This window comes from Mustela nigripes, chromosome 9 (genome assembly GCF_022355385.1).
Source record: "Mustela nigripes isolate SB6536 chromosome 9, MUSNIG.SB6536, whole genome shotgun sequence".
Lineage (NCBI taxonomy): Eukaryota > Metazoa > Chordata > Mammalia > Carnivora > Mustelidae > Mustela > Mustela nigripes.
In genome coordinates, this window is record NC_081565.1 from 87804978 (window position 1) to 87826340 (window position 21363).

At 56.6% G+C, this 21363-nt stretch overlaps 1 protein-coding gene across 1 annotated transcript in view; it reads left to right on the forward strand.

The window, feature by feature from the left end:
- The window catches only part of WNK2 (WNK lysine deficient protein kinase 2), a 155336-nt gene that overhangs the window by 76165 nt on the left and 57808 nt on the right, over positions 1-21363 (forward strand). The window contains exons 19-26 of the mRNA XM_059410148.1: positions 6680-7455; positions 7730-7799; positions 9596-9657; positions 9750-10441; positions 12460-12671; positions 13534-13722; positions 14412-14510; positions 19928-19972. Of these exons, the coding sequence (XP_059266131.1) occupies positions 6680-7455; positions 7730-7799; positions 9596-9657; positions 9750-10441; positions 12460-12671; positions 13534-13722; positions 14412-14510; positions 19928-19972 (2145 nt within the window). The remainder of the gene's footprint in view (positions 1-6679; positions 7456-7729; positions 7800-9595; positions 9658-9749; positions 10442-12459; positions 12672-13533; positions 13723-14411; positions 14511-19927; positions 19973-21363) is intronic.

Sequence of the window (21363 nt, forward strand, 5' to 3'; positions counted from 1 at the left end):
GATCAAACAGAAAGTCAATAAGGAAATATTGACTGGAACGACATTTAAGAATCAATGGACTTAACAGGCACATACACAGAATACCTCCTTTCTCCCTCAAACAGTAGCAGAATACACATTCTTCTTAACAAACATGGAAAAATCTCCAGGATATATCATTTGTTAGATCATGTAACTGGTCTTAACAAATTTAAAGGGATTGAAATCACATGATTATCTTTTTTGACAATCTGGTATGAAACTTTAGAAATCAGTGACAAGAGGGAAACAGGAAAATGCACAAATACATGGAAACTAAACAACATACTTCTGAATAACCAGCGGGTCAAAGAAGAAATCAAAAGGGAAATAATAAAATATCTTGAGACAAATGAAAATTCCAAAACTTAAGGGATGTGGCAAAAACAGTTTTAAGAGGAAAGTTTATAGCGATAAAAGTCGACATTAAGAAACAATCTAACTTCACACTTCCAAGAACCAGAAAAAGAAAAGCAAACTAGCCCAAAGTTTGCAGAAGGAAGGAAACATAAAAGATAAGTGTGGAAATAAATGGGCCAGAAAAACAATACAACATATACATGAAGAGCAAGCTTTTATGAAAAGGTAAAAAAAAAATGGACATACTTTTAGCTAGACTAAGAAAAAAGGACACCGAACTGAAAGAGGAGACGTCATAGCTGATTCCACAGGATTATAAAGCATCATGAGGGACTACCATGAACAGTTAGGCTAACATATTGGATAACCTAGGAAGAATGGATAAATGTCTAGACTGACACAGCCTATGAAGACTGAATCATGAAGAAACAGAAAATCTGAAGGGCTGTATAACTATAAGGAGATTAAATCAGTAATTAGAAATCTCCCAACAAATAAAAGTCCAGACCACTGGTGACTTCTCCCAATTTTTTTTTTTTTTAAGATTTTATTTATTTCGAGAAGAGGAAGAGCATGCATTGAAGGGGAGAGGGAGAAAGAGAATCTGCAACAGACTTCGTGCTGAGTGCAGAGAGCCCAATGCAGGGCTTGATTCCACCACCCCGAGAGCAAAACCTGAGCTGAAATCAAGAGTCAGACTCTGGGGGCAGGCAGCTGGGTGGCTCAGTCAGCTAAGCATCTGCCTTCAGCTCAGGTCTTGATCCCAGGGTCCTGGAATGGAGCCCCACATCGGGCCCCCTGCTCAGCGGGGAAGCTGCTTGTCCCTCCACCACTCGTGCTCTCTCACTCTTTCAAATAAAATCTTAAAAAAAAAAGAGAGAGACTGCATGTCTGGTCAGCTAATCTATGACAAGGGTGCCAAGTATACACAACGGGGAAAGGATAGTCTGTTCAGTAAATGGTTCTGGGCAACCTGGATGTCTGCACGCAGAAGACTGAAATTGGACCCTCACCTTCCACCACTTACAGAAATCAACTCAAAGTGGATTAAAGACCTGATATCATAAAACTCAGAAGAAAATAGGAAAAAACTCATTGACAATGACTATGACACTAAAAACACAAGCAACAAGAGCAAACATTTTAACTGGGAGTACATCAAACTAAAAAGCTTTTGCCCAGCAAAAGAAATAAAATGAGAAGGCATCCTACAGAATGAGAAAATATCTGCAAACCATGTATCTGGTAAGGGGCTAATATCTAAAATATGTAAGGAACTCACACAACTCAAAAGCAGAAACAAAAGATGCCTCAAATAATCCAGTTTAAAATAGGTAAAGAATCTGAATAGGTATATTTCCAAGGAAGTCATACAGATGGCCAGCAGATACATGAAAAGGTGTTTAACATCACTGATCATCAGGCAACTGCAAATCAAAACCACAGTGAGATATTGCCTCACTCCTGTCAGTATGGCTATTTTCAAAAAGACAATAGATGACAATTGTTGGCAAGGACGTGAGGGGAAAGGGAGACCTCGTGTACTGCGGGTGGGAATACACACTGGTAAAGCCATTATAGAAAACTGTGTGGAGGTTACTCAAAAAATTAAAATTAGAACTGCCATATGATCCTGCAATCCCACTTCTGGATCTAGAGGTGAAAAAGTCACTATTTTGAAGAGATATCCGTACCCCTGTGTTCCTTGCAACATTATTCCCAATAGCCAAGATCTGGAAACAAGCTACGTGTCAACACTCGAATGAATAAAGAAAATATGGCAAATATATAGAGTGGAATACTATTCAGCCATAAAAACTAGGAGATCTTGCCATTTGTGACAACATGAATAAACATGGAAGTCATCAGGCTAAGTGAAATAAGCCATAGGGAGAAAAACAAATACTGTATGATGTCTGGTGTGGGGCAGGGGGAGTTCATCGAGTCAGAAAGGGGAATGGGGGCTGCCAGGGGTGCATATTAAAGAATCATGTGATCATCTCAGTAGATGGAAGAAAGCATTTTGTAAGATTCAAAGTCTATCAATGCCTCTGAATAAGAAGAAGATAGGTTAAAAGTGAACTAGTTAAATTTGATTAAGAATATCTATTTAAAAAGCAACAGCAAGTATCTAATAGTGGTGTGTTGAATGCTTTCCTTTTGAGATGGAGAGCAACAGATTATCACTTATCACCACTTACTTTCTGTACCCTCCTGGAGGTCTTAGTGCAATGGTGTGGTGTAAGACATCAGGAAAGAAAGAAGGAGAAGCACGGTGTGAGGGTGAGGACGAGGAGAAAGGGAAAAAGAAATAGAGAAAGAAAAGCAGCAGGACTGAAGAAGTGTGCCCATATGGTAAAATCTGAATTTCCGCAGATGGGAGCCAGTGTCCTCGTCTTTGCTCCTCCAAGTGAGTTCAATCTGCGGTCAAGTTTAAGAGCCAGTTCGCTGTCCACTTTTTGTAAATATTTTTGGAGGTGTTATGGTAATGGTACAGTAGCTTTATCTTTCATCTGAAGAACATTCATTCACCTCACAATAAGGTTTTCTGAAGTAAATTTTGGCTTGAGTTGGTACCAATTTAAGGTAGGCTCCCATAATAGATGCTCAGAGCTGAATGATTATTCTGATTTTTCAATGTAATTCCATATTGGTGTTTCATAAAAGGTGATGTTTCTTTTAACATTATTACTTTTTATTAAACATCTGAACAGAATAAGATATTGATCTTTTATGAAGAAGCCCTTGCTATAACATTGTTTGGGGCCAAATTATAATTCTTTCTGAAGAATATGTTTGCTAAAACATTTCCCATTTTGAGGTAGAAATTAATGTGTAGTAATATTTGTGGTAATAATATATATTTTTTACCTCTGTTTAATGGCCCTTAAATGATTATTTTATTTTTTTAATATTCATTATTATCTTATTTATTTATTTATTTATTTTTAAAATTTTTTATTTTTTATAAACATATATTTTTATCCCCAGGGGTACAGGTCTGTGAATCACCAGGTTTACACACTTCACAGCACTCACCAAAGCACATACCCTCCCCAATGTCCAAAATCCCACCCCCCTTCTCCCAACCCCCCTCCCCCTAGCAACCCTCAGTTTGTTTTGTGAGATTAAGAGTCACTTTTGGTTTGTCTCCCTCCCAATTCCATCTTGTTTCATTGATCCTTCTTCTACCCACTTAAGCCCTTAAATGATTATTTTTAAAAGCTGTCAAGATTTGAAAGGAAGAAATAAATTATTATTTGTTGGCAAAGTGACTATATGGCACATATGTGAAAATTAAAACTTAGAAATTATTAAAATTAAGGGAGTGTAGTGAGGTAGCTAAATAAGTTATTTTTCTATATAAGCAATAATTAGAAAATTTAGAAAAATTCCCTTTGTACTAACAAAATAATACCAAACATCAAATAGAGATAGATCTAAAAAATAAAAGTCCTTTATACTCCAAACCTTTAAATACTGAAACTTAAAAAGAAATGAATGAGAAGATACATACCATGTTCATGGATTGGAAGACTCAATATTGTAAGCACATTACTTTTCCTCAAACGGACTTATAGATTCCGTGTGGTCCTAGTTAAAATTGTAACAGTGTTTTATGGGCATTGACAAGCTGATTATATTGTATTTGTGGAGACGCAAAGGCCAGGAAAAGGCAAGAGACTATCTCAGAGGAAGGAAGTGGTTCTATCAAGTGTCAGGACTAATTATGTAAACCCACAGCCATGGAAACACTGTGGCACTGGAGCAGGATTACACTGAGCTATGGAGTAGAAGCATCTAGAGCTGTGCCCACATCTTGACTGACAAGAGCTGTCTGACTGCAGAGCTGTGAGGACAGGATGGTCTTTGAAATGAAGAGGGAGTTGGGGGCACCTGGGTGGCTCATTTGGATAAGGTTGTGAGCTCAGGGTCCCGAGATCCAGCCCCAAGGTGGGCTGTGCGCTCAGTGGGAGTCTGCTAGTCTCTCCTCTGCCCCCGCTCATGCGTGCTCTCTCCCTCTCTCTCTCTAATGAAATCTTTAAAAACAGAAAGAGTTGGGACAATGGGCTGTCCACACTGGGAGAATAATCCTTGCTTCTAACCTCCTGCTGTAAAACTCGTTACTAGTGGATTGTGAATCTCAATGTAAAAGTGACACAGGAGAACATCTTCACGAAAAGCGCTGAAGGAGAGACGGGCTAAAAGTTGGTTAAATTTGATTACGTTAAGATTAGTCAGTCCTGTTCACTAAAGGACTGCTAATTGGGCAAACAGGCAAATTGCAGCATGAGAGAAGATACTTACAGTGTGTTCTTATCCAGCACACATGAAGAACTCCAGCCAATCAAAAGGGAAAGGGCAGCTCTACCGAAAAACAGGCAAGGGGCGTGGACAGGTGTGGTGTGAAAGCATGTGTCCAGATCAGCCCAAGACATGCTCGGTTTAATTTGTTCCCTTGGGACATGCGAATGAAAGGCAGAGATACCACCGTGCGCCTGTCGGGAGGGCTAATTTAACAAACACAAAGATAAATATTGGTGAGGATACGGAGAAAGGGGGGCCCTCCTGTGCTGTTGGCAGGAACGCGAATTGGTGTGGCCACTCTGGACAATGGAGTGGAGCTTCCTCAGAGAATTAAAAAGGGCTCCTCCCATATGACGCAGTCATCCCGCCAGCTGCATGGCCACAGGACGGGAGGTCAGTGGCTCTGGGACACCTGCACCACCACATTCCCTGCAGCACCATTCACAATGGCCCAGACATGGAAACAGCCTCAGTGTTCCGTGGATGGATGAATGAAACGTGGCAGCTGCTTACAAGGACATCGTATTTATCCTTGAAAAAGAAAACGCTGCCGTTTGGGAGCAACATGGATGAGCCTCGGGGATGTTATGTCAAGTGAGATCAGTCAGTCACCAAAAGACAGACACTGCACAGTTCCGCGATGCTGACCAGGGTCCCCGAGAGTTCTGGAACTTGGGAGCAGAGCGGGAGGGCGCGGGGGAGGGTGGGGGGCGTTGGAGGGATGAAGTTTCACTTGTGGATGGAGGAGCCTGTGTGTTGTTGAGCTGCGGACACCGGGACCGAACTAACACAAAGTTGTGCCAGGAGGGTTGACCTCGCACGGAGTGTTCCCACCACGGTAAACAACAGCTTCACACTAGGTGTGATCCACTCCCCGGGAGGGCATGCGGAGCGGGGGGCACCGTCCTGCGCACTGCGGCCCCTCTCACCGGCAGCCCCGTCCGGGCTGGGTGCCCAGCAGAGGTGCCCAGGCACACTCACACGCGTGTGTCCGTCGTGTCCCAGACCGGCAGCAAGTGGTGCGTATCCGCACCTCCGCAGCTCGAGTGTCGCGGGAGCATCGCCGAGTGAAACTCTGCAGACGCGCCCCGGGCCGCCTTCCGCGGATCCAAGGGCCGGAGAGAGAAGCCAGACCGGAGGGAATGAACAGGAGCCGCTTGACGCGCTGCTCCCACGGGCGGATCTGCGCTCTGGTGTTTAGAGCACGTGCTCACAGGGCGCTGCCGTGAAGAAAACCAGATGCGGAGTTTGGTGACCTGCCCGGGGAGGGGCAGTGGGAGTCCGGGCCGCGGGGTCCCGGCCGCGCTCTCCTTCCCGCTTGATCTCTGTAAGCTTCTCCTTTTTGTTGTGTGCAGTGTCAAGTGAGGTGGGTTCAAAGGACAAGTTGGTCCAGGAAACAGGACATCCACCGTCCTCTGGGTGTTCCCAGGCCCGGGGCTTCCTGGGCGGGAGGCCGAGGAGCCGCGTTCTACCGCCTGGTTCCCAGGGCTCCCCCCGGAGGATCCTTCCCGGCCCCTGGCAGGGCGCTGGTGTGGCTGCTTCTGACCTCATCGACTCCTGTCCATGGGAAGTTCATGCTCTGGGGCGGGGGCCAGTGTGGGCCTCACCGCATAGGTATCTTCCTTTTTTGAGTTCATTTGGTGACCCTGTGGGGTGGCCCGTGGAAGCGATCACAGAGCTGTGATTCCTGTAGCTCCCCTAGCGGTGCGGGGGGCTTGGAGAGGCGGGTTGTGCCTGACTGAGGGCTGCAGGCCAAGGGAAGGGGGTGGGCATGCCCGTGGCGCTGAGGGGACAGTGTTGGGGTGGAGGCCCGGAGAGAGAAGCCAGGCTGCTGCAGGACCTCGGAAGGCACCTCCGGCAGGGGCCAGGCCACGTGTGAAGTTGGTGCACTGCACAAGGATAGAAGACCAGCGTGCGGAGCCTGCAGCTCATAGAAGGCCTCTCTCAGGACCATGGGAGGCAGGTACAAAGGCTTTTCTCCTATTTCTTCTAGATCCAGCGCCCTGTAAAGACCAGCTGTCCTTAAAAGAAAAATCCGGCTTCCCAGCCAGTCCGCAGCCTCTGAGCCAAGCAGGCCCCAGGGATACCCCTGGGAGTGCCCCAGCCCCTTTGGTGCCATCCTCCCCTCCTGTGACTGCTCTGCCCCAGGACGCAGCTGCACCAGCTGCCAGCCCCAAGCCAGAGCCAGTAATGGGGCCTGCCGTGCAGGCGGGGGGCCCAGGGACCTCTCAGGGGGTGGCCAGTGAGCGCGAGACCCCCCAGCCACTGGCAGAGACTCAAGACACCCAGCTTGCTGTACAGCCTCTGGGAGCAGGCGGAGGGCCTTGTGCCCCACCTCTGGAGGCCCCCCGTTACCCCACAGCTTTGGGAGAGCCCACCTCAGCCAAGGAAGCCGCTGCCCAGGGTGAGCCCTTGCGGGCTCCAGCCCCAGCACCCAGCGCCCCCAGTGCCCCCAGTGGGACCCCTCAGCCTGCCCTGGGCCAGCCTCTATCCCCTCTTCCCCCTGTGGTGGGGGCCATCAGCTTGGCCACCCCCCAGCTCCCTAGCCCCCCACTGGGGCCCACTGTGCCCCCCCAGCCGCCCTCGGCCTTGGAGTCAGATGGGGAGGGGCCGCCCCCTAGGGTGGGCTTTGTGGACAGCACCATCAAGAGCCTGGATGAGAAGCTTCGAACCCTGCTCTACCAGGAGCACATGCCCACCTCCTCAGCCTCGGCTGGGACCCCTGTGGAGCCAGGGGACCGAGACTTGACCCTGGAGCCCCAGTCTGTGGTGAGTCCTGGTCCCACCAGGGTGGCGGGTTCCCAAGGCATGTAGCTGCCTCCCGTGGCCCTGACTGTCCTGTTCTCTGAGGCCAACTCCGGGTGTGTTGCCAGAGTGGCCCATTTGGGGAACTGGGATGTGTGTGCAGGTTGGGGGACCTGGCTTACATGGGCTCTGCTTGGGGTGGCCTGGGGGAGGGGTCCAGCTCTCATGGGTGAGATCCGCCGGTTAGCTACGGAGGTCAGCAGGCGAGACTTGTGACTCTTGCTGTTTCTTCCTGCAGCCAGGCAAGTCAGAACCGGCTCCTGAGCTGGCGGCTGCGCCAGAGCAGGCTGGGTCCTCGCCGATGACAGGTAATGAGCCCTGGGTCCCAGGTCAGAACCCCAGTGCCCATGAGGCGCCCTTCTTGCTCCGAAGCATGCCGCATCTCTATCCCTCACCCCCATAGCGCCGTGGGTGGGGCTCAGACATAGCAGCGGCTGTCGTGAGGTGTTAGTTAAAGCCCCCTGTGTTCTAACAAACCGTGACATGCTCACGCCCCAAGGTGAGAAGATCCTCCATGGAAACAGGGAAAAGCCCAGATGGCTGGGCGTCAGAGTGCAAGCAGCTGCCGGCTCCCGTGCCCTCGAAGTGCTCTGGCACGTGTCCCCTAGTCCCATGCTCCTTGAGAAGGTTACAGGGTGTTGAAGGTCGTTTTGGCAGAGCGCAGGCTGGGGCCAGGGGCTTCCAGCAGGTCCATGGACGTGGCCAGGCTGGGGCCATCGAGTTTCTGGATCCGGGCTTCCTCTGAGGGTCCTGGGGTGCCTCTCTGTGGGAACACCCGTGTCTCAGCCCAAGGGCGCTGGTCTGATCTTCGAAGGTGTGGGGTTTCTTCTTGGCCTGGAATTCCTCCAGAGATTAGGAAGACAGGGATCCAGCTGACCTTGTAAGAGGCCTCTGGGTATGCGTCCATGGCAGGCGATGCCCCAGGTCGCAGAGTGAGGGGAGCGGGCTGCCGGATCTGGTCGGACCTCTGGACACCGCATTCTTGGGTGTCACGCTGTAGAGAGAGGGGGACAGCCAGCAGTGGGGTCAGAAGCTGTAGCATGTGCCATTTCCCTGGGAAAGTGAGAGTCGGGTGGTAAAGCAGGAATGTGCTGGACAGTGCGAGGAGTGCCTGTTCCGTCTTCTGACTTCCTTGCACAAGAATCTCACGCTGAGCCCCTCCCGTAGCATCGGGGACGTCAGCGTAGCCAGTCCCAAACCCTCGCCTCTGGAGCGCCCGGCTGATGGGGCAACTCTAAGGAAACATATTCTAGTTTGGAAAAGGTAAACATTTCTGGAGTCAGAGCTGTCCGGAAAGAGAGGGAATATAGTTGACTGTGAACCCCGTGCCTAGAGCTGTGTGAAGACAGGGTGGCTGGTTCCCGCTGCAGGGGTGTGAGAACGGGCGTCAGGCACTGGCCATGGGTGAGTGGTGACACTGGGTCTTGGTCTCCCCAGGTCTGTGCAGGGACAGCCCCCCAAACCTTGCCAGAGGCTGTCCCCCCACCCCTGCTACAAGCACATCAGTCTGGCTCCGGACTGGCACACAGCCCCTGCCTGCCTGAGGCTTTCCTTTACTGTGTGCAGGTCTCCGCACAGGCCAGCCCCGCCAGCACAGCGGCTCTTCTGCCCGACACTCAGCAGCCGTGGGAAAGGTGGTCAGAATCCCACGCCGTGTCTACCCCGTAGATGGGGAGACAGCCTCAGAGGACACGGTCCTTCCCCAGACACTGGCGCTCTTGACGCAGGGCCTCCTGAGACCTTTCGTCATTGGAGATGTAGAGATAACCTGTGACCCAGGCCCACGCTGTCAGGGGTCAGAAGGGACGGGCGGGACAGGTGATGGTCAGCAGGGGTGTAGAGGGCGTGGCTGCACCCAAGGTTCTCAAGCAGGTGCCTCCGGGGACCCAAGTGGTGCTAGGCTGGACCCTCCTTTCCCCGAGTTATTGGAGGTCTCCTGAGAAGAAACACTGGTAGGACACCCTGGAATGTTCTGAGTTCTCCCCGTTGCCGAGCACACACACTGTAGGTCCCCTTCCTCTCACCGATCTGGTTCAGCTTGAGGGTGCCCGCTCCTGCCCTGCCCTCTACACCAGCCCGAGTAATGACTTTGACATTCCTACAGCAGAATCTTCTTTGAGCCAAGTGACAGCCTCAGGCTTGCCCACAGCACCAGGTGCCCCCCAGGTAAGGAGCGTTCTCTGGGGCGCCCGCTGGTCGGTGGGGTCTCCGCCCTGCCGCCGTGCGCTGAGAACTTGCCCTTTCCACGCATTCTCAAGGATGTCCCTGCTTCTGCCTTCTCTGCACATCGGGAGCCCGCAGGCCGCAGCAGTGGGGTCCCCGGGGAATCCTCAGCTCAGCCCACAACAAGCTGCCTGGGGACACTGACGGAACACAGCCAGGCCAGCCACCCCCAGATGCAGGGCGCTTTGGCCTCAGAGTCCCCCCAGAAGCGTCTGGGACAGCAGGATGGCAGCTCACCAGCCAAAACCGTGGGCCGGTTCTCGGTGGTCAGCACGCAGGACGAGTGGACCCTGGGCTCCCCCCACAGCCTGCGGTACTCGGCACCCCCGGACGTGTACCTGGAGGAGGCCCCCCACAGCCCCGACGTGAAGCTGGCTGTGCGGCGGGCGCAGACAGCCTCATCCATCGAGGTCGGTGCGGGCGAGCCGGTGTCCAGCGACTCTGGGGACGAGTGTCCGCACAGGAGGCCCCCCATGCAGAAGCACGCCTCTCTGCCCAGCAGTGGTGGTGGTGTGGCCAGCGACTTGGTGAAGAAGGCCACCGCCTTCCTGCACAGGTCCTCGCGGGCTGGCTCCCCAGGTCCAGAGACGCCCAGCAGGGTGGGTGTGAAGGTCCCCACCATCAGCGTGACCTCCTTCCACTCCCAGTCGTCCTACATCAGCAGCGACAATGACTCAGAGATCGAGGATGCGGACATCAGGAAGGAGCTGCAGAGTCTTCGGGAGAAGTAGGTCCTGAGATGAAGGCACCAGGGGCGGCTCAGGGAAGAACCGTCCATAGCTGAAGCCGGGGGTCCCACCGTGTCCGCCTGGGGCTGCCTGTGCTGGGGACAGGGCAGAGGCAGCAGCCCTGCAGCAGGTTGATCCGGTGCCTGGTCTCCTGTGCTGACCCTCACTGGGCTGGCACTTCCCCCTAGCAAGTGTGACGTGCCCCGCTGTGTTGGAGACACTGCACCGAAGTGCCATTATTTCTTTTGCCCGCCACCGCCCATGCCCAGTCCCGCCTCCCCCTCCCCTGCTCCCACCTCCCCCGGCCCTGCCTCCCCTCCCCTCTCCCAGCCTCGCTCCCCCCCACCCACCTTCACCTCCCCTCTGCCCACCCACACCAGCCCCAGTGCCCTGCCCTCCCTCCCACCTGCCCCAGCCACGATGTCAGGACGAGGCACTTGTAGCCCCTCCTCCTGGTGCCCCGAGCAGCCCACAGCTGAGCACTGGCCCGGGGCAGCCACTGGGCTCGGAGGCAGTCAGGGAGGCACTCGGTCCGAGGATAGATGTCCTTGCGGGGCTCATCTGTACGCTCTCACTCTGGGCTGGTGGTCGCTCTGGGAGCCTGTGGTCCATAGGAACAAGGGGGAGCCAAGAGGAGAGCTGTGGAAGGGCTGGAGGAGGGTCTGGGGGAAGCTGCTGTGGGTTCTCAGGGGGCAGAGCCTGGAGGTGGGGGCAGGGTGAGTTCCAGAGTTGCATCAAAGGCAGGGTTTCGGGGTCTGAGGAAGGGGGGTATTAAGAGAGAAGTCTAGGCTCCTGCCTGGTAGAGGGGCCATGGATCCCAGTGGAAAAGGGAAACCATTTAGGAGGGGGACAGGGAGTTGATGGCACCTGATAGAAGGGAGCCTTGCTTGCTCAGACCCGGTGGGCACCATGGGGGACACTGGTGCCGGGCCACAGGGTGGCGGGCACTCGTGGTTCTTAGAGCCCAGCAGGCCTGCACTTTGAGCTGCCTGCCGCAGCCCCGGGGCGGGAGCCTCAGGTTCGGGGTCTCCCCTAGGTCCTTCTGAGTCAGATGCTCCAGGTAACCTTTCCTCTTCCTCGCTCTTGGCAATTTTACTTCAAAATATCACCCCATCAGAAGCTGATCTGATGCAACAGGCAGTTTGCTGCTTGGAATAATTTTCCTAAAGTCTTGTAGGCATTGGAGATAAAAGAGGTGAAACCAGAATTTGCTTTGTGGTCCAGCCACGAGCAACCCATTTCCAACCATGCCCTGAGAAGATGGGCCATGGGTGTGGCTGAGGGGCTGAGCCTCCTGGCCAGGGCAGTCCCGTCTGAGGGGCTGGCATCACCCAGGGCTCTTAGGCGGGCACTCGAGCACAGTGGCTGTGAGATGGGCCAGTGGGTCCCCAAAGGAAGGTCCTTCTCTGGCTTCTAGAAGCTTCCCTCGCCCAGTCAGTAATTGCACCTGGGTCTTCATGGCCGCTTCGCACCCGTGTAGCCCTGGGTGGTGCTGCCTGTGCCGGGAGCCCCCCGGGCAGGTAGCACCAGGAACCCCAGGTCCCTGGCTGGTGACTGCTCATGTGGGCATCCCCTCGTCTGCCATGCCCTCCTATGAGTCCCTCACTCAGAGGAAGTGACACTTCTTTGCTGGAAGGGCTGGGGCAGCCTCCCCGTTCTGGCAGTTTCTCTCTTCCCCGGGGTGTAGGTGTGGGGTGTGTGTGGTGAGCAGACGTGAGCTTGTTCGTACCCCACTCCCCAACCACTGAAAGTGGCAGCATCATGAGAACTTGAATCTCCTGAGGCTCTTCCTCATGCCCGTCAGTGTTGCTGGGTGTGTGTGTGCAGGAGAGCCCCCCAGTGGGGCCCTCTTTGTTCCAATGAAGGCTGAGAGTCTTCAGTGCACCTGCCGTCGCCCAGCGGGCCCTGCGGCTGCGCCCCCCACCCCTCACGCCCTTCCCGCGTGCCGAGGGCTCTGGCGGACTCCCTCAGGATGTAAGCGACCAGGATGCCCACCGCCTGCCCTCCCCTCCTGCAGGCACCTGAAGGAGATCTCGGAGCTGCAGAGCCAGCAGAAGCAGGAGATCGAGGCCCTGTACCGCCGCCTGGGCAAGCCGCTGCCCCCCAACCTGGGCCTGTTCCACACGGCACCCCCGGCTGGCCGCAGGAGGAAGAGCAAGAGCAAGCTGAAGGCGGGGAAGCTGCTCAACCCCCTGGTGCAGCAGCTCAAGGTCGTGGCCTCCAGCACAGGTCGGTGCCCTCCTGGCCGCCACTGGAGCCGGGCGGGTGGGAGGCGGGCACCCAGCCTGGGAGGCGGGCACCCAGCCTGGGAGGCGGGCACCCAGCCCTGGGAGAGCACTCCTTGGCTCCCCTTTCGTGGGAGCAGGGAAGCCTTGGCAGGCGTGCAGGTGAGGCGGCCCCTGGGAGTAGGCAGGCCTACTTGGAGCTCTCAGCCGCCTCTGGGCAGCCCGGCTCAGGTCTCTCTCGCCGGCCTGCCTCCCTGCAGGGTGCTGCCTGGGTCTGCAGCTGCTTCCTCTGGCTGTTTTCCAGGCACCTGTCACCTGCTGAAAGTGGGGAGTAGAGCAGCTCCTTTCAGGGAGGGGGTAGGGCTGTGGGGTGCGGCGACCCCCACACTCTGGGCGGGAGACCAAGTGAGCTGGAGTCCCCCAGTGCGCGGGGGTGGTTGGGGGCGTGGGGGGAGCCAGCCGTGAGCTGTCCGTGAGCCCACCCTCTGCTGTCACAGAGAACCTGCAGGGTCCATGTCAGACTGCAAGTTCTGCAGATTGCATGAATTCCAGAATTCCAGAAGGATTCCTAAGCGAACTGCAAACTAGTTAGAGCGAGCAGGCCTCCTGTGCCCAGGTGTGCCGCTCCAGGTGTGGCGTGCTCCTTGCACACTGGCACACCGTACACCTGGCACGGCATGAGCAACTGGTCTCACATTTCCTGGCACCTGCACTCAGGCCACCGGGCCACATGCCCTTTGCCTACAGGGACTGCGCTTCCCCAAGGTCACCCAGCAATGAGCGGGGAGGACAGATGCACTCCGCGCCGGCCGGTAGGACCCGCAGCGCCTCACTGTGCCTGTCACCCCTTCTCCCCCCTCCCCCAGGTCACTTGTCAGACTGCAGCAGAGCCCCTCCTGCTAAGGACCCTGCCCAAGCCGGGGCAGGGCCCGCGGCAGCGTCAGACCCGTGTGGGAAGGCAGTTCAGACCCAGCAGCCTTGCTCCGTGCGGGCCTCCCTGTCTGCAGACATCTGCTCCGGCTTAGCCACTGACGGCGGCGGAGCGCACGGCCCAGGTGATTCCCAGCTTGCCCGGCTCCGAGCATGTGCTAGCTGCGCCGGGCCCCCGCGGAGTGAGGGGCGAGGGCGGCAGCACACGCTGCCCGCCGCGTCTGAGCCAAACCCGTAGCTGCAGCCCTTGAGTAAAGGGAGGGGGGGCCCCCCCCCCCCCCCCCGTCCCCGGGGCCGGCCGTGCGCGGCTCAGAGGGAGGCCCGCGGCGCTAGAGCCGCCCCGGGGGAGGCGCGGGCACCGCCGGGTCAGACGAGGCGTCTGCCGCGCGCTCCGTGCAGGTCCCCAGGTCCCCGCTAAACACAGGGCCTTCTGTCCGGAGGGGCGGCTAGGGGGGTGTGAGGGCACAGCTCCTGAGCTGGGGGTCTGCCTTGAGGAGGACACGCTCGTCACCTCTGCCGTGGGCGCGGCCGCCGCGCGAGGAGGTGCTCCGTCCCCACCATCTCTGTCCAGAGAAGCCGTGGGGACCGCTGCCGGCGCCCGCCCCGCGCGCCCTCCCAGGGTCCGCTTCTCTCGTGCTCCAGCGGCGCCTCCTTTCCATTACGTGGTCGGCGGCTGTGGTCCTCCGGGCTGGGCTAGGTGCAGCCGTGGATGCTAAGTGACGAGGCTGATGTGGCTGGTGGTGTGTGGCAGCGATCCCAGAGACTGTACTTGATGCCTGTCTCTTTGTTTTCTTCCCTCTATATTCATTTGCAGGCTGGACGGTTTACCACCCAACGTCTGAGAGACTGACCTATAAGTCTAGTAGCAAACCTCGCGCTCGATTCCTCAGTGGACCCGTGTCTGTGTCCATCTGTCTGTATTTGTTCTTTGTATTTTACCACCTCCTGGCCCTTGGTTTCTCCCCGCCCCTCCCTGTCTTCATCACCTTCCATACGTTCCGCGGGGCGCCTGCCCCGCCCACGCCCCCCCCCGCGCGCCCTCGGCTCTCGCCCGGCGCCGGACGCATGTGCAGCGGCTCGCCCACCCCCGCCTCGGGCACCCGCCCCGCTCCCAGGCCCCCGGAGCGCTCGGCGCTTTTCTTCTCACCTGTTTGTTTAATTTCGTATTTCTTCCGTTGGACGTAGTTTTATTTCTGTTGCAATTGTGGTGCATACACACGTCCGCTGTCCCCAGTTCCAGCCACAACAAAGAGAGAGCCCCGGCCTTCTCTAGACGCATGGTGTGTCTCACACGTGTCTGGATTCTGAAGACATGCATGTAGCGAGCTGAGACAGTTCTAGAAGGTCACTGGAGGGTGTGACTTCTGTACAAGGGCCCCAGCGCTCAGCACCGTTACCCCGCGCCCGCTCCCCGCATGTGGAAAGGCGGAGAGAAGGTGCTCCAGCTAGGACGCCCCGCCCCGCCCCGCGCTCTGGTCACCTGGGGAACCTCTCGGTGTCCTCCACGCTGGCTCTCCCTCTGGCCCCGGCCCCCCTCCAGGTCTCCAGCTGGAGCACTTTACTTGGTGAACCGCGCTCACCTCACAGACCTCAGACACGAAGTCAGTCACACAGCTCCGAGCTCTGCTCAACCAAACCTCAGCCCTGGTGGCCCTCAGATTCCCGGGATGCCCTGCTGGCACCCAGGACTCCTGTCCCTGAAGGGCGCACATGCTCAGGGCCATCCAAAGTTATTTTCTCCCTCAGAACAATTGGAAAATGAATCCAAAGCTATGGGGTTTCCAAGGTTTTTTTAGTTTTTTTTTTTTTTTTTTTTTTTTAACACAAAAATTAAGCTCTTAATTGGGTGGAAGTGCTGGTTTGGGGCACGTGGCTTTTTGCTGGTACAATAAAGATACATTGTATTTGTCAGGACCTGAGGCCAAGTCCACAGTGGGCATCCATTCCCATCCGAGTTGCCTTGTCACCCTCCCCCAGGCAGCAGAGGTCAGAGGCACAGAAGCACAGTGATTCCCAGGGACTGTCCCTCGATCCTCCTCTCCCAGCAGGTGTCCCAACTGAGCTGCTGGTTAGCTGCGGAGCTGGTGGAGAAGTGGGGGCGAGGTCTGAACGCGTTCTGCTTCCTGGGTCACTTGCTGGTCCTCTTTTGCCCGAGTGTGCGTGGCTGTCTCCTGGCGACGACAGGTGCAGGGCAGCTGGGTCTCCAGGCATCTCGTGGTCAGACGGGTGTCTGTGTCGCTGCTGGGAACACCACTGGTCAGGATCAGGAAGCAGGGTAGTTAGAGCAGGTGGTGCTTTCCCTGGGGTGCGTGCGGTGGTACGTGCGTCAGGCACCACATACTCCTCGGAGGTCGTCCCAGCTCCATGTTTGCACCTGCGTGGTTCTGCGTTGTTGAAGGGTTTTCGTTTGTTCTACTATTATTATTCCGAGATTTAAGAAAAAAAAAAAATTGGAGGCACAGTAGGGACAAGTGGTTTAGGTTTCACTTGTCTTTGGCCAAGAGGAGAGGAACACGTAACGCCAGGCTCTGTGGCAGACAGGGCGCTGGCCCAGGCAGGGCTGATTCCGGATGGTAGTGTGTGCTGGCCGGGCATGCCTCGTCTTCTCTGGTGCTGTGCACCCCGTGACATCACTGTTTGGGTCCTTTCCAGGCATGACCTGGTTGTCGTGGCCACAGCGTGGCCTCCACAGCTCTGAGGTTGCTGGTCAGGAGAGCTTGCGGGAGACTGTGGCCCTGAGCCCGCTTACCCGCAAACGTGTGACCTAAGGGTGTGTGAAAACGCGCCCACCAAGGCTCTGTCTCCTGGTGCCTGCCCAACCCGCTGGGCTTCTCTGGGAGCCAGGGCCAACTGCTTCCCTGCTGACAGGGGAACCCCACGGCCCAAGGAGACTGCATGGGCACCTGTGAAAGCCCGGTCACAGCCCTGAAGGCCAAGAGGTGGCAGAGAAAAGGGTGTTTAGGGCAGCTTGTGGGAAGACCCCGAGGTGGGCCTGCTTTGGCCTCTGGGCTAGCGGCGAGGGGAGGGCTGCAGCCATGGGGCGTGGGTGCAGCTGGTATGGCCTGCATCCGAGGAGAAACCCAGAGGTGTTCTGTGCATGGCCTTGCACGCGGAGGCCTTGCATAGGAGGCCAGGCTCTGGGAAGACAAAGTATGTTCAGTTACAAAGTATAGAAAGGAGGCCCCCAGTTCTGTGACGTGCTGAGACCATGAGAGCAACCAGGCCGGGTCAGAGACGAGTGGGGTGGAGCCCAGGCAGCTGCAGACGGCCAGGAGGGGACCTCACGTGGGAAAGATGGCCAGGCCTGGGAGGAAGAGCGTGCAGAGAACCAAACCTGGGTGCCTTCCTGGGGTGGGCACCTGGACAGGTCTGCTGCTGGGAGGGCTGGCCGGGGGAGGGCTGCACTCCTTGGAGCACAGACAGGGTGAAGCCTTGGGCAAAGGCCCCTCCTTGTGGTTGACAGGAGACTTGGGGAAACTTGGGGACTATGTTTCGGGGTTCAGGGGTATGGTCGAGTTACTGAAACATCTGGTGGTCAGGCGCTGCTGTCAGACCTCCCCTCGCCTCTGGCGCCAGCACCGGACTAGGTGCAGGTACAATCCCTCCGTGGTGTCTCTGCGCACACAGCTTTGGATCTGCTTTCTGTTTCTCTCATGCACCCATCAGCCTGCCGTCTGCACTGCAGTGAGTCTGTCCCTGGGACCTCCGAGGAGGCTGCCCAGGCCATGCCCTCGCCCTGCAGTGTCCTCGACCCTTCCTGTGGGGACCCACAGCAGCGGGTGTGGGAGGGGGCCTTTGGGCAGCCAAGGAGGCAGCCATCCCCGACGAAGGCCTGTCCAGGCCGGACTGCCCTCGGGGCAGTCACCACAGAGCGGAGCGGGGAGGCGTCCCATCTCATGCTTCACAGACAAGGGCTGGCACTTTGCTCAGCGGTGTGAAGACCTGGTGGCTCGTTACAAAGAAGCCCGTGGCATTTTGGTGCCGGCAGCTTATCTGTCTCCTGTGCTGGAACGGGTGTCTGATGCCGCTGTGCAGGGTGCGACCAAGCGGCTGGAGGTGTGCCTCTCCTTGAGGGACCTGCAAGAAGGCGCTGGAGTTCCTTGGGAGCCTCCTCGGGAGCTGAAGGCTGGCGCCAGCAGCATGTGTGGCAAAACCACGAGGCCTGGCCCACCTCTCCAGCAGCGTGTCCGTGGCCGAGAACCGTGACTTTGGGTATCTCCCCGGCAGCCAGGCGAGGGTCCGCATGGTGGTGGTGCCTGGCGGGGCTGCCTGTCCGTACCAGAAGCAGCTTGTGTGTCCTGGCCAGAGACCCTTGGCCCTGCCACAGCCTGGGAGAACATTCCCCAACAGCTGGCCACGTGGCTTTCCATCCCCACCCCTGCCCAGGTGGAAGCTTCCCCAAGTAGTTCTGGGCCTCATGCTGTCTCTTCCCAAGGCCTTGGCTAAGGACAGAAGTCCTGCAGGGGAGACCTCCTGCTGCATGTGGGTTTCCTGTGGGTCTCGTGTGTCCACAGTGCCCTTGCGTCGCTGCCTTGTAGCCCAGCGGCTCAGGCAGGAATGCAGAGTACGCGCTGGCGTGGAGGGAGGTGAGTGGGGAGGCGTATCCGTCAGCCGGCGCATGCTGGGTCTCAAGGCAGGGCACAGGCCCCGGGGAGCCCTGAGGATGGGCAGGGCTGTGGCATGAGTGAGGGCTCATCGCCACACACGGTCCATGTAGCTCTGCACCGTACCGGGTGGCACGACCTTGGTGTGGAGGTGGCCGGGTCACGAGGGCCGGGAGCGTCTGTGTTCTGGTCACTGTGGGCCGTGCCCGGTGAGTGTGTGGAGGCCTCTGTGGGCCAGTGCTGAGCGTGGTGGCTGGTGGCCAATGGTCCCACCTCCGGGGCCCTGACCACAGGCCCTGACTTCTCAGGTGGTTCCCAGCAGGCAGCACCCATTGTGCTCGTGGAGAGGACGGGGACCAAAAGAACCCGCTTCTGTCTGGCTGTGGGAACCTGGCTGGCCGGCTGTTTCCATGTCCTTGCGCCGTCTATACGGAGCTGCTGAGACCACAGGGTCTGGATGGGGACGTCTGTGCCTCACATGGTGCCCCGCCCAGTCAGAGCCTGGGACCTGTGTGCCATGGAGCCCCCGAAGGGCTCGGTGCTCCCAGTGGGATTCCACGTCAGGACACAGACCAGCGAAGGCCCTGCAGAGCTCCACTGAGAGACGACTGGTCTGGACCACTCCTGCCCGGCCCCTTTGTTTTTACTTATACATCCTAGACCCCAATGGAAGATCATCTCCCTTTCCCCAAGTCAGCCTCTGAGCACAGACAGTATGAACTTAAAGAGCAGTTCATCGGAGCCTGGGCTGACAGTCGTCCTCGCTCCTCAAACACAGGGCTGGCCGCCTGCCTCCCCTGACAAGGGCACAGGGCACCCTCAGGGAGCTTGGCTTGGGGGGGGTCCTGGTCTGGCAAGGGGCTAGGGTGGGAGCACCGGCCCTCTCGGATAGTGCAGCCTTGCTGAGTGACCTTGGGGACGCCCCAGCCATCCTGGCCTGTCCCACTCGGCCTGCGCAGGCCAGCCTGTCTGCCCTCTAGGCGGCACCGACCGTCAGGTGCGCCCGGCGGCACCGCCAGCCTCCGGGACCGTAGGGCCTGACGCTTAGTGGCGGAAGAAGGACGAGCCTCTCCCTGACCTGGTGGGCTTTGGGTACCAGAGGAGGCAGCAGCAGTGCAGGGAACTGGGGCCAGCCCTGCTTCCCAGCCCCCCGATAGGACCCGTGTACTTTCCCCTCTGCAGGCACCACCGGTCTGGTCATGGCAGCGGCCTGGGATCTGGGATGGGCCTCAAACCTGCAAAACAATGTATCTTTCTACTTGGAAAACAAACCTCCCCTGGGCCTACTGACAGGGCAGAGCCAGCGGCTCCACCAGCCAGTGGCTCCCCTGAGCTCTCCTGGCTGACTTTGGGGTTTTTTTTTGCCTCAATCAATGGGGCTCCAGAAGCCTCTTGAAAACCAAGTGGTGTGCTTTGCTTTTTCGTTTTGTTTTTCTTTTCTTTTTCCTTTTTTTTTTTTTTTTTTAATATGCTTTTAGAGACACACTCACTTCTACCTGAAGCTTGGGGCCTGGCCCTGCACCTCTGCCCCCTCGGCGAAGCTCACGTGAACCCGCACACTGACTCGGGCCGCCCGGGTAGCCCAGGTGGCCGGTCCCCTCCGACGCGCTGGCCGTTGCTCCTCCTTGCGCACTGATGACTTGTGCTTAGAGTGTGGTGGCTCGTCCCCCGTGTGTGCTGTCCTGCCTAACCCTGTGGTCTTGTGTCGTTTCTTCTTCCCTTGCAGGGTCTGCCCTGAAGCGTCTCTGTCTAGGCAAAGAGCACAGCAGTCGTAATTATCGGGTTTTTTACCCCTTGTCCGCTCTCCATCGCATGGGCTTTCATGTGGCTAGTGCACATCAGGGTCTCCGCGGCAGGCGGGCGGCGTCTGCCCCGCGCTCCGCGCCCATCCTCCAAGGGCACTGCTTTGCCTCTGCCTGGAGGGAAAGCCACCCGCGGGTGCCCCTCGCGTGTCCATGGCTCCTAGAGTCTGTGTGTCCTGGCTGGTTGACACACTGACACTCCCCTTCCTGGAACGTCCACACGTTACCAATTGTTAATTGGCTCCTTTTCCAAAACCGTAGGAATGAGTATGTCCCTGAAGTGCTAGAGAGGAGTGCCCCGAGGAGAGATGCCAGGATGAAATGGGTATCCGTCCACCTGGGCCACCCACCACCCTCACCCACACCTTTGTTTTCCTCTTTTTTTTTTCTGGCTGAAACATTCATGTAGAAATAGCAGTGTGTGTGTGTAAAATTCCATCACTAATACCAAACTGTGTGTGTCTGTGCTTTTTCATTGCTAGCCACTCTAGACTACATTTTGCAATGACTTGTTTGAAGAGATGGTCGCTACACTATTTTTTAAATGCAGAAACATTTTAATTTGGCTTATTCAAAATTGCTAATCAGAAATTACATGTTGCAGGGGTGGGGAACACAATTTAAAAAGAATTTAAAAGTCCCATGTTGGCCATTTAAAACTAATCTCAGTGACTTCTTTGTCCCACTCCGCCTGCAGCACAGCTCCCGGGGCCTTCCCGCCGCCTGGCCTCCCGGCCCCTGCTGGTGCGGCACCCTGTGCCCCACAAACGGCTCTAAGCGTGGGGGCCCACAGCGGAAAGCTTTGGGTGTTTGTACCCTTGATTAATACCTTCCTTACATGCTCTGGTGGGAAGAGACATGATTTTGTGCCTTAAATTTCCAAACCACTAACCCATCAACAGTCATTCACGGGCAGGCCCACGATGAAGATTTTCAGGCCTTTTCCCTTTGCCGGACGGACGACAGCGGCTGCCATGGGCTGAACACCCGGCATGGTCACGTTCGTTCCCACTCAGGGCGCACAGGCCTTGGGATTCGCCCTCAGTTTTCTGAGCTCCCTCACATTTAGGAATCTGGGGTTCCTGGGCAGCGTGGCCATAGGGTTGATGCTGAGTAAGGCTGCCAGCGGCCTCCGTCCTGTCCTTTGGCCCAGCTCTGATGGGGGATAGCTGCCTGGCACAGCCTGGTCCTTATGGCCTGTGGCAGTGTTCCAAAGTGTCTAAGGCTGGCCCATGGGCTCCCAAACGCAGACCATCTCCTGAAGCAAGGTGTTGTCAGGCCTAAGCAAGAGCACTGTCCGAATGACTGCAGCTGGCCGGCGGCGCTCCTTGCAGCGTCACCGACCTGGCCTGTGTGTGCT